Source organism: Schizophyllum commune (genome assembly GCF_000143185.2).
Source record: "Schizophyllum commune H4-8 unplaced genomic scaffold SCHCOscaffold_9, whole genome shotgun sequence".
In the NCBI taxonomy this organism is placed as follows: Eukaryota; Fungi; Basidiomycota; class Agaricomycetes; order Agaricales; family Schizophyllaceae; genus Schizophyllum; species Schizophyllum commune.
The window spans coordinates 818255-830740 of NW_026089546.1; the positions used below are offsets into that span (position 1 = coordinate 818255).

The 12486-nt window shown below is 55.7% G+C and overlaps 5 protein-coding genes across 5 annotated transcripts; 2 read left to right on the forward strand and 3 right to left on the reverse strand.

Moving 5' to 3' along the window:
* Positions 1–502: 502 nt before the first annotated feature.
* Positions 503–1950, reverse strand: SCHCODRAFT_02634005 (NAD(P)-binding protein). Its single transcript, XM_050345795.1, has 7 exons — positions 1763–1950; positions 1529–1710; positions 1320–1476; positions 1178–1268; positions 908–1125; positions 788–852; positions 503–731 (listed from the first exon to the last, which is right to left on the reverse strand). Exons 1-7 carry the CDS (start codon positions 1803–1805, stop codon positions 591–593), a joined length of 897 nt encoding a protein of 298 aa, XP_050198779.1. The 5' UTR covers positions 1806–1950; the 3' UTR covers positions 503–590.
* Positions 1951–2770: 820 nt separating this feature from the next.
* SCHCODRAFT_02549062 (uncharacterized protein) lies at positions 2771–4000 on the forward strand. Its single transcript, XM_003029244.2, has 3 exons — positions 2771–3571; positions 3622–3684; positions 3739–4000. Exons 1-3 carry the CDS (start codon positions 3206–3208, stop codon positions 3820–3822), a joined length of 513 nt encoding a protein of 170 aa, XP_003029290.1. The 5' UTR covers positions 2771–3205; the 3' UTR covers positions 3823–4000.
* Positions 4001–5081: 1081 nt separating this feature from the next.
* Positions 5082–7322, reverse strand: SCHCODRAFT_02511242 (uncharacterized protein; the record flags this gene model as incomplete). The annotated part of the gene is made up of 10 exons (XM_050343249.1): positions 5082–5137; positions 5201–5351; positions 5403–5698; positions 5751–5898; positions 5951–6542; positions 6599–6684; positions 6740–6783; positions 6839–7121; positions 7174–7186; positions 7240–7322. The coding sequence occupies 10 exons, from the start codon at positions 7320–7322 to the stop codon at positions 5082–5084; spliced, it is 1752 nt and encodes a 583-aa protein (XP_050198780.1).
* Positions 7323–7637: 315 nt separating this feature from the next.
* SCHCODRAFT_02634010 (uncharacterized protein) lies at positions 7638–7883 on the forward strand (the record flags this gene model as incomplete). The annotated part of the gene is made up of 1 exon (XM_050345796.1): positions 7638–7883. The coding sequence occupies one exon, from the start codon at positions 7641–7643 to the stop codon at positions 7875–7877; it is 237 nt and encodes a 78-aa protein (XP_050198781.1). The 3' UTR covers positions 7878–7883.
* A 1251-nt stretch (positions 7884–9134) lies between these two features.
* SCHCODRAFT_02634014 (spindle pole body interacting protein) lies at positions 9135–12430 on the reverse strand. The gene is made up of 10 exons (XM_050345797.1): positions 12219–12430; positions 11951–12166; positions 11840–11900; positions 11043–11783; positions 10686–10981; positions 10273–10543; positions 9932–10222; positions 9719–9874; positions 9550–9669; positions 9135–9490 (listed from the first exon to the last, which is right to left on the reverse strand). The coding sequence occupies exons 1-10, from the start codon at positions 12326–12328 to the stop codon at positions 9314–9316; spliced, it is 2439 nt and encodes an 812-aa protein (XP_050198782.1). The 5' UTR covers positions 12329–12430; the 3' UTR covers positions 9135–9313.
* Positions 12431–12486: the final 56 nt, after the last annotated feature.

The window sequence follows — 12486 nt, forward strand, 5'->3', positions numbered from 1 at the left end:
TAGTAATAGGATGCGAGGAGGAGCAGGGGGATGACGATCAGAGGCAGATTTCGTGGCCGCCACAGCGAGAGACCTTCCCACTGGGACGTCAGCTGAAGCAGTGTATGCTGCACACGCACATACCTCGGGAAAGAGGGGACATGATGGATGCCGGTCTATGTAGAAGAAAGGACAGGGGAATTCAGGAAATCAAGAGCACCTCAGAACAACATGAAGTAGCTTCCGCGACGCGACTAGGATATTGTGCGCGGACGCGCTGTATGACCGCGTACGTCTAAGACAATGGATGCGGACAAGGGGCGGAAGTCAAATGGTGATCGCGTGGCGCGCATTCTCACGGTTGAACTTCGCCAACAATTCGTCCTTCGACGAGGCAGTGGTGGACAAAATTCAGGAAGCAAAGGGTCTGAGGAGGTCGCGTTGGTCCAACTGCATATGTACACCGTGACCCGAGGTCGATCTAGTAGGCAATGGTCCGCCTTGTCGACGTCAATACAGTCTGTCGCGCGGATGTGCTAGTCCCTTCTGAGGATTTAGAAGTCCAAATTATTGTGCTTACACAAGTTCCGACTACATGGATATTTATACAGCTACTGCTTGTCCAAGATGGGCTTCAAAACCTCGCGCACGAAGCCCTGGATGGTCCCCTCCTGCTTGATGCCGAGCGCCTCCAGCTTGGGATCGGGAATTGGGCGACCGCCAACCAAGTCGAATTCGGCGCCAAACCCGCGCTACGATTGAGAACGTGAGGCAAGGATCATCGAGAAGCACAGTCACATGTACGCACCATGTCTTCCAATGGGGCGAACCCATTCAGAGATGCAGCTTCGATGGCAATGGGCTTGCCGAGCTCTGTAAAAGACATGGCTCAACAACACATTCTCCGAATCCTTCGTCCCCTGCGTACCTTTGCTAATCTCGTTGATCATCTCTTTCAAGCTCGCTCTGTCGTGGTCAACATCGAAGTCGATATTGTTGATCTCGGCTAGCTTCTCGGGGTATATCTTGAAAAGCCCAGTGACGACTGGACCAAGATCGTGGCCGACCCAGCTGTAGCCAAAGCGACTTTCGAGGTCGAAAGGCATGTTGATAGCAAATCCCTCTGCGGTCTTTTTGATGCCCCACCTGCACAGAAACTCCGTATGAAAGCTGGGGGATGGACGAGGTCAAGACGTACAGCTTGATAAAGTTCTCGAGGAAGTAGCCCACGATGACGCGTGAGTTTGGGAGGCCGGACTCCTGGAGGTACTTGGAGATGACGACCTTGTCTGGAAGGTCAATTAGCGACCTCGAATTGTCATATGCGGGCAGAATCATGCCTTCGAAGTGAGCAGCCCGCGTGTATTTGCCCTTGGATATCTCGGCCACGCTGGCAAGAGAGCTAAACACAAAGTACTTGATGCCCTCCTCCTTGGCAGCGTCAATCATGTTCCTTCCCTGAGTGATCTCGGGGAGCGACGTGAATGGCACGGTGACCTGCGAAGCCATTAGCCTCGTGCAAATTACGACGCGCTGCCGAAATACCTACACCGAACGCGACCTCAGCGCCCTTAAGCGCCTTTTTGACCGACTCCTTGTCGCCAAGGTCCGCTGCGACGACCTCTGCGCCGCGTGCAGCAAGCGCGCGAGACGCCGCGGAATTCGGGTCGCGTGTGACGGCTCGCGGAACGAATGTGCCATCCTTGAGCAAGTGGTCGACAACGGCAGAGCCTGACGAGCGTTTAGTTGGCTGCGTGTTACACGGAGAACGATGAAAGCTCACCTTGAGTGCCAGTGGCGCCGAAAACAGTAGCAATACGAGGCATGTTAGGCGGTAGAACGTTCAATCGCGTCGACGAGTATGGATGCGATGCTGAAGATCCTCCACACCTTCACCTCTTTATGGTTCATCTTTCCTGCTCACTAATGCCTTTGTAAGACATCAAATGGCGCGAGAGACCCGCAGTACCCTGCAGAATATGGCCGTCGATTCGATTCAATGTCGCAGGTAGATAGGCACGAGGGGACCTGCTTACCAATTCTGACCAAGCGCGCCAAAAGTCGCTTCTCTCAAGGGCCTCGCGGGGTCCTCTGGATACAGCGAGCGTCTCTGAAGACCGCAGTAAGCTTACTTGAGCAAAAGACAGATGGGTCATCTCCCAGAGATACCGGCAATTGCAGTTACTGCTGAAGGATATGACTTGTTCGCCGTGCTACAGTGCGAGAACAAACGTCGCTTGCTGCAAATGGAAACATCATCTCAAATTTCAGCAGGCTCAATAAAGGCTATATCTCACCTTCAGATGCAGTACTGCGTACTGCGTGTCTCGCGCCAGGGAAACACAGCTCTAGGGTAGCCTATAATATGAGTATCAAGTGAGTTGCGTACCCGACGGGCGATCGACATCATCAGAGCATGCGTATGCAACATGAGGCATCGCAGAGCCTACTTTGCTACCTAAAATACCTTTGGGGGCACATTGCCATTGTGAGAGCACTGGCCAACAGACAATGTCCTGTCCATTGTTCGACTGCTATATTAGCGAATCGCGGTCGCTACGTCTTAGACCTATATGGAAGCATCAAAAGCTGTAGTATCATGCAGCCTTCTATGTTGCTCTCTGGAGATAGACGCCATGAGAGGGGGAAATCGGTCGTTGCATCAAAGTCGTCGAGGCCAAGTTGTACATATGCTACCAAAAAGGGATATTTTGAAAGGTCACAAGATCACGGTGATTGCCGAACAATTGAACCCCGCCGAGTTGCCGCCGAACCGCGTTCACCGGGAACACTCAACAGCGTCCATAGCCAATGGCAAATGTTCCAGACACAGAGGGCTATGTAGCCTGTGCCACCGTCATACGCGTCTTCCGTCTTCATCGTTGCTTCAGATGAGACACCGGCTTCAACGACGCCCCCTTCGACGCACTCTGGAATCTGCAGAATTCAGCCGGCTTTCCGTTGTTCGGCATGTTTGATTCCGTGCCGCCTCTGCGCGTCATGGCGGCGGTGTCGGCGCCACCTACCAGAGGGGAGTCGGACCGGCGCTGCTCCCATGGGCGTCCTCCGCACTGCGTGTTCTCTCCGGCACAAGCGCCCTGCCGACTCTACGCGTCAACCAGCTCATCGGTATAAGAAACTGCTCGCTGGGGCATCGATTTACAGCATATTCAACGCAACCCTCTAACTCAGAAACCTCCCTCTACCACACACACTCACCCACGACATGTCGAAATTGATATGGTTCGCTCTCGGCGCTGGAGCCGCTACCTGGTGGTCGAGGAAGCACGCCGAGCGGGTCGCTGCCGGAGTCTACGACAATGCGGGCCCAGGATCCCCTAATGGTCCGCAGGGCTGGCACCGTGAAGGCGGGTGGCATCATGGCCATTGCCATCGCCCCGGTGCTCAGGCAAAGTCGGATAACCCTGCGCCTGCTCAGCAGCAGCTCCCACCCTCTGATGCATCCGTTCCCGCGCCTCAATATTCACCACCTGCGGGCTCCACTCAGCCTAATCAGCAGCAATGGCCGGGCTACCATCCGCCTTGGGACGAGGCCAAATTCCGCCAGGCGCAGCAGCAAGCCCGAGAGTCGGTAAGTCGATTGCTCTTCAACAACTTTAGACATCAGCTCACATTTGACAGGCTGCTGAGATGACGGAGAGCGCACTCGAGAGTCTTACGACGCAGCTGCAGTCGTGGAAGCAGGTATTCATCTTGCTTCTGTTCCAGTAATCTCTGCAAACTGACGAATATTTGCAGCATCTGGCTGAGCAGCGTATTCAGCGAGAAGCTCCAGCTCAGCAGCAGCAGAACAAGCCGGAAGGACCGACCAGATACGTTTGAAGGGCTCCAGTATTTATTGCCACATACATCCCCACCACTCGTTGCTTTACTGTATACTCTACTTGTAACATCATCGCCTCGGAACTCTCACAATTAACATCATTTCCATGCTTCGTCATGGATGGGCTCTTTACGCAGGTGGATGTACTGCCGCCGACAATGTCCAAACATCATCGCCTCAGAGGCCAAAAACCTTCCTAAAATGGGTGTTCCCTTTGCGTACGCCAAGCCTCGGCTTCACCACGCGAGTTCCGCCCTTGTATCGATCTAATGACGAAAGTAATGCATGAGAAGACGGCCGTCCTGGTGCCTGCAGCCTTAGCGAGCGAACTGCTGCGCAGTTCGTGCGAGGCGTGGAACCCGTGCGCGGGCGGTTCAACTTGACGTTACCTCCTTTCGGAAACAATACCTCACAGAATCATCGACACGGGCTGTTTGCCGCGTCGTTTCTTGACATAGGAGGGTGCTGGTCGGACCGGCGGGCCCCCGCTGGACATCTTCTGGCCCGCAAACGGCCGTGGATCGTCCAGCAGAAATTGCAAAGGTATGTTCCGGACCTGGCGAGCGCTCCTCTATGCCCGTCTCATTCATATGGCCGCGTCAATCGTAATCAACGGATCTCCTCGTATTCGACACTTCTGCGTCTCACCCGATGATGAAGGCGATAGAGAATTATATTTCGTGCTTGTCGGAGTTGTGGGAATGTCCGAGTCGGTAGTAAGTAGGCGAGAGCGTCCGAGAGCAAGATAGCTAGTGAAGTTCATTGCCGTAGGGCAGGGTCAATGTGCGGAGCGTCTAGCGCGGTGCGTGAGTAAATAAATGGAGCCCGTGAAGCGAACGTAAGTAGGTAGGCGTATACATTTAATGCTTAAATACAGAATATTGTACAAGGTCCCTTGTCTGCATAATTAGAGTTCGTCCGTAGATGAGAGTTGTCCGAATGCAGTCCGATGTTAGAGTCCAATGTCCAGGTTGGTATAGTCCGAGAGTGGTATAGTCCGAGCTCGGCACGTATCAAGTGTCCGAAGGCAAAAAGTGCGATTGATAAAGTCCAGTGAGTGTCCGCGAAGGGTCGTAAAGAGCGTGTAGCGTCGACGGTCGTGACTAGCGTGGATAATCATCCGTGAACGCGGTCAATAGATAGGGATAATGTCCGAAGGGGGTCAGTGTCAAGTCCGAACGAAGAGTAGAGTGAGGTAGTCGCGTGGGCAGCTCGCGGGGAGGAGCGCGCTGCAGCTGTCAATGCATTCGTACGCTTTTCATAGAGTCGTGCCGGCCTGCGCCAGACGCTTCTGGATCTTGGACGAGGCAGTGACTTTGGGGGTTGGATTCGCACCGTCAGCAGGTGGCGCTTGATGGAGAAGTCGGTATGACTCACCAAGCATCGTGAACTTCGTGCTGAGACGGCTCACAGCATACAGGAGTGTGCCGATATCGCCCCTGACATCGGCCGTACTGACCGGAGGCCAGGCGCTCTCGAAGTCATCGAGCTGCTGAATAAATATGTCCGCGGCGGTCGCCCAGCATGGCTGTCGGGCCGGCATCAGTAGAAGCTAGGATAGCAACGTGCAAGGACTTACCCCCATGATGGGATCCAAAAATTCGTAGTCCGCGTCGCTGAGGTGGCCAATGATGTTGATACAGGCCCTAGCTGCACGAAGACACTTCTCGTACGAGAGCCCGTCGTCCACCGCGAAACGGCGGAAGAGCTGAATCATGGAGGCATGAGCAAGCGTGTGCGCGCACAGCAGAACGAGCCGGTCCTCGGGAAGCGCCGCGTCGAGTTGTGAGACGGGTATGAGCGCCTCCACGTATTGGACGATGACGAGCTCCAACACCTGGACGTCGTTCTGCAATGCTTGCGTCGGTTTCATCCCTGTGGCAGAAACATTAGTCGTGATCCCAGGGAATAAAGCAGAACGACGTACTGGGATCCCAACTACGCGAGATTTGATCGGCGCGGTGGAACATAGCGGAAGCTTTGGCACGGAGCGCTTGGACAGAGAATCCTCCCGTTGAGCTGTTCTGGAGGAAGGTCTGCACCGTCTGAAAGCCGGTGGAGATATTGGCATGCCCCTAGAGAAATTGTTAGCCGTCAAAAAAATTTCGACATGCAGTCACCACGCACCATCTCGTATTCGGAGACGTCTTGAGGCCAAGGGCAGTGAATAGTAGTCGTCGGGTCAGGTCCATCCGGTAATAACGACGGGCGACGGAAAACGATGGACCAACAATGATCGAGATTGTAGACTTGCCAGAAGGTAAGGATCCGCTCGCCCTCCTTCGATATGTCCTTGGGAAGGTGAAGGCCCATACCGGCGTAGCTCTGCGAGAACCACTCGTGCATTGGACTGAAGACGCCTGTGTGCAAGCCGTACTGCATGGCCATGGCAGCAGCAGCGCCGGCATGATACGTGCTCTCGACGATGCGCCCGTTGCACATGAAGTAAGTGGCGAGTAGGCAAGATGCTTGGATGACGTCCACGACGTAGCGCTCGTCCTGAGTAGCGAGGGGGAGCGCGTCGAGAGCGAGGTTCAAGTAGTGCTCCTCGTTCTGGCACAAAGGATCCGGGCGCGACACGAAGCAGGCCCACAAAAAGATGGCGTTATACAGGACTTCATGTCGGCGCTCGTCGATTGGCGCTGTTAGGCTTTCGCGGAGGCGGCCAATATCGAGCTCAAGGCCACATTGATGCCGATGTGGGGTGAAGATATCGAGCCTAATATGCAGGTCAGACAGGTTTCAAAGTCCAGCTGACCGAGGTTATGAACGTACAAAGCCTGAGCGAGTTCTCCCGACACTTCGAAAGCCGCGTGGTCGTCGAAAAATATGTCGAAGGCAGGATCTGGGGACCCGACGGTCTTGAAATACACCGTCAGCGCGTTGTCAGAATGGGAGGGGGGAATGAAGACGCACGGGCAAGCTCGTCCATGAGCCGGTCTTGGGGGGACTTGACGACTCTGGAACGGGGAGGGTTCAGGATGGTGGCACGACTCGACAAGGTGGCGAACTCACCGGACGGGAATGGCGAATGTGTCGCGGAAATGGGCGTTCCCAGTGGCGAGCCCAAGGAGGACGGGGATGAACCAGATGTCTTGCGTTGCTGCAGTTGAATGGATGGGGGATGCGCGGGAACAGAGTCGGGATCTTCAAGCTCTCGTATTCTTGCCTCCAAACGAGCGATGTTCTCTCGGAGGAGCTGAGTACGCGTCTTCCCCTTTCCATCATCGTATTCGCAGCAGTCTGCTTTCTTGGCGCGAACGCATTGCTGACAAGCAGGCTTGATGCCGTCGCAGCGCTGAATGAGAGCAGTTAGTGAGGGTGATCGAGGAGTCGTGTGGCGAACGCACCATTTTCCGTTTCCTGGCGCGCGAAAGTCAGCTCGGGCACGACAACAGGACCATTGCACTGCTCACCGACATCGCAAGCAAGCCTTCCCTCGCTGAAGACTGTTGTGAGCTTGGGAGGCCTTGTCGGAGGACGCCTTGGTGGTTGCCATGTCGGGGGATGTACGCCGGTTCCTTGCAGACTCGCGCAGGACGCGGGGATTCAAGGCCGCCAATCGATCGAATTCGAGAGGCCGAACGGGAGAGGTATTATACCACGGCGCGGTGCGCGGAGAGGAGTATTATAGGTGGAGGAGACAGTGCCTCATAAACAGAGAAACGGGAGCAGGGGCCCTAGGGGGCTGGTGGGGAGAGGTCAAACGCGTCCAACAGGGTTGAAAGGCATCTGCAGTATTATATGAGCACAAGCACGTAGCGATCATTATGCATTTAAATCCCGCACAGCCGCCACACGAGACCCAATTCAATCCATGTGCCACCCCCCTCGAGAACTACAGGAGATAGATCCGTCCATCAAATCTCCAGAGTCGATCCTTCCCCGGCCCGTGCCTTTGCCCCATCCGCTGTCCAGTCTTGCCTCGACGCGGAGACAGTTCACAAAAGTGGACGCAGAAAATAACCCATCCTCAACCTGCACCTGCCCCAGCGTACTCGTCCCGGACCCCCCTCGTCCCCGTCGTCAACTCCGCGTTCCCAAGGCGGGCTGAAGAGCCCGATGATAACCACGTGCTACAACAAAGCCGTTCGATGGGAAAATCAGGTTTGATAGAGGCACCATCATGTGAACCAGCTCATACCATCTCCGACCCGAGGCTGAACTGAACTCGAGGCGCTGGCCTCGTCCATCCACAAAGTCTCTTCTCCCCCTCACTCGACCGGTCCGATGGTCAAAGATAGCGAGGATCTACAGCCACCGCGCGCGCTGTCTCATCTACGGCCGCCCCTGATACGGCGCCTCAGAAGCCATACAAACGGCGCGCCCATCGTATGCGGCAACGTGCGGCAGAGACTTCAGCTGAACAAGCCTGCCGGGATTTTCCTCCGCCTGCCGCTTGGTCGAATCAGCCTTTTCCTTGACCACCGGAGAACCATCCGTTCAAACTTCAACGTTGATCTACACGGCCTAGCCCTGGCTCGGAGTCCTCAGCGGACGCGGAGGAAGCTTGGTCCTGATCTGAACAACGTCACAGTTCGACTACCGGCGATCTCCCGAAGCTCAATATTCTTTTGCTAACGCCGAGCGCGCACCCACGCCCGCCCACGCCTTGGTAAAGGCAACCCTCACAAGCTTGAAGCCATGGGCACTCCGAGTCTGCCTCCGAAGACGAGATGCGAGATATGACAACAGATCATGCGGGCCCTAAGCAACGAAGATCGCAGCCAAGTCCTCCATGAGCAGTCCTGGGGCAATCTCCCCGCGGGCAGCCCTTCGTAGGCCCAGCGTGGCCGTGGCCTCGACGTTGGGCATTTTCATTGGGGCGCCACCAATCGGCCCGGTATCAGCGTTGCCTCAAATTGTCCATCTGCACGAACGCATGCGCCAATCGATGCAGCACGCCTATTCGCTACAGAGAACAAAGATGAGAGAGCGAGAGAACTTTGGGGCAGGGAGAGACTACTCACGGACGAATCAAGTCTTGCCACCTCCCCCGCTTGTCGTATCTGGCTGACGACGATCATCGTGGAGAGCACATGCGTGAACAGTGCCATCTGCCTGGTTGTCCTTGGGCAGTCCGCTCTCTCGCAACTCTAGGCGAAAGTATGTTCTCCGCCGACGTTTGAGGTGGGGGGTAGGCAGCGCCGTCGCAGAAATGGTCGGTTCGGAATTCGTCAGGGTCTTCCTTCCGTGCCCCCCAACACTGGCTCGGGCTTGTGGATCCCTGGCCGCGCGAGAGACGAAATGGCGGGACCAAAACGGAGCAGCACTTGCCCGAAGGCGGAGCATGCACGCCTATTTGTCTTGCAGCGGAGCAGGACGACGTGCAGGGTATTGCCAGTGCCGGTAAGAGGCTGGATGTGCTACATGGACCGTACATGAAATGTGTGATTAAATTCCAAAATAAAGATAGAGAAAAAAGCAGGCCTGGGAGGAGCATGGACAACAGGACGCAGAGAGAGACGAGAAGAAAGCAAAACGAACAGCCTAGTAGGCGCCATTCAATCGCTCACTCTGCGCGCTGGAATTTGAATGGGCGCGCGACTGGAGCGGAGGAGGGTAGCGTTGCTGCTCCGCCTGCAGACGCTGTTCACGAGCGTGGGCGAGGCGTACGTATGCGAAGCGTTGAAAATGGTTCAGCGTCTGCAAGAACAATACGCCCACCTGATCATAAGTCGCGTGGTCAGTATTCCGTGGCATCCGCGTGGTGAGGCTATACATACCGGCGTCGAGCGGAGCTGGTCGAACAGTTCCACAGTCGTCTCTCGGACGATTTCGTGGGGATGGAACAGCCCGAAGGCAAGCTGTGTGAGACCTCCCGTCGGGATTACCATAGCCAGGAGCTGTACAGAACTGAGTCGGTGATGTTACACGAGACGCGGAAGGACTTACCTCCACGGCTTGTTCGTACGTGCGGCAATTCTCTACCAGAGTTCGCATGATCACCGACGCCTCCATGTCCGATATCTTCGCGTGCTTTAGGCGGAAGATCTGGTGCAGTACATCACAGCCTTTAATACGGTTGTGTATCTGCTGTTTGGCGAAGTCCTAGTACCCAGGTAAGCCACATTGTACACTCTATAGAACGACGAAAGTTAGACGTACTGCCATGAGGTATCGATGACTCGTCGTATGGCGAAAGCCTTCTAGGCGGTGCGAGTTCGCCGCCAGCTCCTTCATCAAGGACGCGTCGTCGTTAAACATAATGCCACTGCCGAGTTGCGGTAACCGGCCTTGGCCGCCCTCTATGAAAGGCTGGCTAGGGTACCCGATTTGCGTGGTCCCAGTGACTTCTTCTTCGTACCGACTCGCCAGGCGGACGAACCGGGTCACATACTCCGTAAATCGTAGACGAACTGCGTTCTCGCCGTAGTGATAGTCGATGGCCGCGCGGATCTGCACAAGTGAGTCCCGCACACGGCCAGGCTGATACGCGGAGGACTTACATCTTCGATGAAGAGATTGTCAGCGTTGTCCGTCTTCGAAGCATCCCTGCCGGTGCCGTCTTCACTACCAATCGAGTTTTCTGTCCGCAGCGTAGCGGCACGTTCGCGCGAGATCGAAGCAGAGCCGAAGCCAGCGGCTGGCGGAGTCGGAGGATACGTGGTCAGAATATCCTTCGAGATTGTCACGTTCCCTGTCGCGATATTGAAGAGAACGTCCCAGGTCCCCAGCTGTTCGAAGATTGGGTTGGTAACGCCGGCTATGTACGCGGGGCTGTCAATAATATCAGCAAGCGTAAAGCGGCTCCGGTGGCACAGGAGCCCCGGTAATTTTCGAGGGCATGGTGGGTGCCAGCTGATGGCGAGAAGCCCTAGCAAGCGCGGATCGCGGGGTTCAATGACCGTGAAGTACTCACACAGACTCCCATTCATCTTTGTTGTTCAAGTTGGCGTAGGGGAATGCTCGCTCGATAAAACCGCGCAACACCGCGCCGCAACCGCTACCCAGAGCGCAAGCAGCGAGCACAAAGGTAGAGACCTCGCCCGCAGGTTTCCTGTGGCCTAGGAAAATTATTCTCTTGCCAGTGACGAGAGCGTTGAATAGTATGATGATGGGATGAGTTGCGGGTCCATTCGTATGGAGGTGCGGATGGTGTGGTCCAGATACGAGCGTAGGTGAGTGGAAGAGTTTGACGAGGGTGATGAGAGAGTACTATATCAGACGGCATGAGCAACGACGTGCGGGCACTGCGTCTACGACGCGGATGACTTACATCTCCTACTTCCTCGGGAAAGGTGAACAACGGCATTTTGATGGGTAGTTGATGGTCCTTGTACTGGACTGTTGTGTGGTAGTAGTGTGTATCTTTCGTCGCGGCCGCCATAGCCACCGCTGGGTGCGACCGTAAAGCATTACCGTTCGGGAAGACCGACGTGACGGATGCTCCTGTGGATCGACGTTTGCGACCAGGCGACGTGATTGAGGAGCCGACAAGGGTCTGACTGCTTCCAGAAAGTACGCTCTGGCCGTCATGAGAACTGCCTGCCTCGCCGCCTGCGAGATCAAGCCCGCTCTCATCCCCAACCCATACAGCGCTCCCGCCGAGGGTGAAAGACGTCTCTGATGGAGGGGATTGCGCGTGGTGAGACGTAGTATGTTGGGTCGAGGCCGTGCGCATGCTGGTGGTCGTATCCGCGCGATCTCGAGTTGTTCGCGGCGTGGCATCTGGCTCGCGAGTACGCATGAGAATTTCCTCCTCGAAACCGGAGTCGAACGAGTCGGAAGGTTGATGCTGTTTGGCGGGCACCGGTGGCGCGTTATTGGCGTTCGTGGGTGGCTGGAATTTCTCGGCGAAGAGATCCTTCCTCTCCGACGTTCGCATCAGCAACTTCTCCGCCCGTGACAGGGAAGGCGCTCCCGCAAGGTCCATGGAATTGACAGCATCGAAGAGGCGGGATAGGCAATCTTGCGAGGGATTGAGGAAGTAATCATCCAGCGCCATCAGGAGCACTGGCTATACGCGACGCGTCAAATGGACGTGATCTACACAAGAACGGATCGCGCACGCACTTTGAAGATTTGGATGAAGGGGTGACGCGTGCATATGGCGAGGGCGAGCACTTTCGCTCCTCTGAAGATGAAGTTAGACGGGTCGATGGTAACAGGAGCCCGGCTGCGCACCTCTCCCAAGTCTTATCATGCTTTGTGCGCACTAAGTTGAGTACGCATAGCAGGTCCGGCTGATCTCCCACCACACTGCTTCGTACGCTTGTGTCGGCGTCATCCAGAGCAAGGACAGGTTGGATCGTGTTGAATGGCGTTTGGTTCAGGAAGAACACAGTCCAATCATCGAGTTGCGTTTCCGCCCCGTCTGGAAGCATAGACATAGCCAGCACACTGGCCGCCATGATCAGCATGGTCCCCCTCTGCTATGCAGGCGCGGGCGCACCCCTCATCGATACCCAGTGGTTGTGGGAACTGGTACTTGAGCTGCGCGCCTTCGAGGAGATGGAATTCGGCAAGGAGAACGAAGGAACAATGGTTCCCGCCGCCGCTCATGGTGGCAAGAGTGTACGAAGAGAGTGTAGGTGTTCTATGAGTGGGTGGCGGGGGAGGCCTGCGTCGTCAACGACATCGAAGTCAAAACCGAGTTCAAGATCTTCGTCTGCCGAAATAGAAACAAACAATCTCTTGGCTCCTGCTTCCATCATGACTGT

What these genes read in the sequence shown, in the direction of transcription:
- SCHCODRAFT_02634014 (XM_050345797.1), bottom strand. Translation starts at nt 12,328, where the DNA reads ATGAGCGGCGGCGGGAACCATTGTTCCTTCGTTCTCCTTGCCGAATTC. An exon ending in CCACTGGGTATCGATGAGGG is followed by an intron (nt 12,167 to 12,218) that starts GTGCGCCCGCGC and finishes CATGGCGGCCAG; the next exon opens with TGTGCTGGCTATGTCTATGC. An exon ending in ACCAGCTCCGCTCGACGCCG is followed by an intron (nt 9,491 to 9,549) that starts GTATGTATAGCC and finishes ACTTATGATCAG; the next exon opens with GTGGGCGTATTGTTCTTGCA.
- SCHCODRAFT_02634005 (XM_050345795.1), bottom strand. Translation starts at nt 1,805, where the DNA reads ATGCCTCGTATTGCTACTGTTTTCGGCGCCACTGGCACTCAAG. An exon ending in CTCGAGAACTTTATCAAGCT is followed by an intron (nt 1,126 to 1,177) that starts GTACGTCTTGAC and finishes GTTTCTGTGCAG; the next exon opens with GTGGGGCATCAAAAAGACCG. An exon ending in TCGCCCCATTGGAAGACATG is followed by an intron (nt 732 to 787) that starts GTGCGTACATGT and finishes TCTCAATCGTAG; the next exon opens with CGCGGGTTTGGCGCCGAATT.
- SCHCODRAFT_02549062 (XM_003029244.2), top strand. Translation starts at nt 3,206, where the DNA reads ATGTCGAAATTGATATGGTTCGCTCTCGGCGCTGGAGCCGCTACCTGG. An exon ending in AGCAGCAAGCCCGAGAGTCG is followed by an intron (nt 3,572 to 3,621) that starts GTAAGTCGATTG and finishes CACATTTGACAG; the next exon opens with GCTGCTGAGATGACGGAGAG. An exon ending in AGCTGCAGTCGTGGAAGCAG is followed by an intron (nt 3,685 to 3,738) that starts GTATTCATCTTG and finishes GAATATTTGCAG; the next exon opens with CATCTGGCTGAGCAGCGTAT.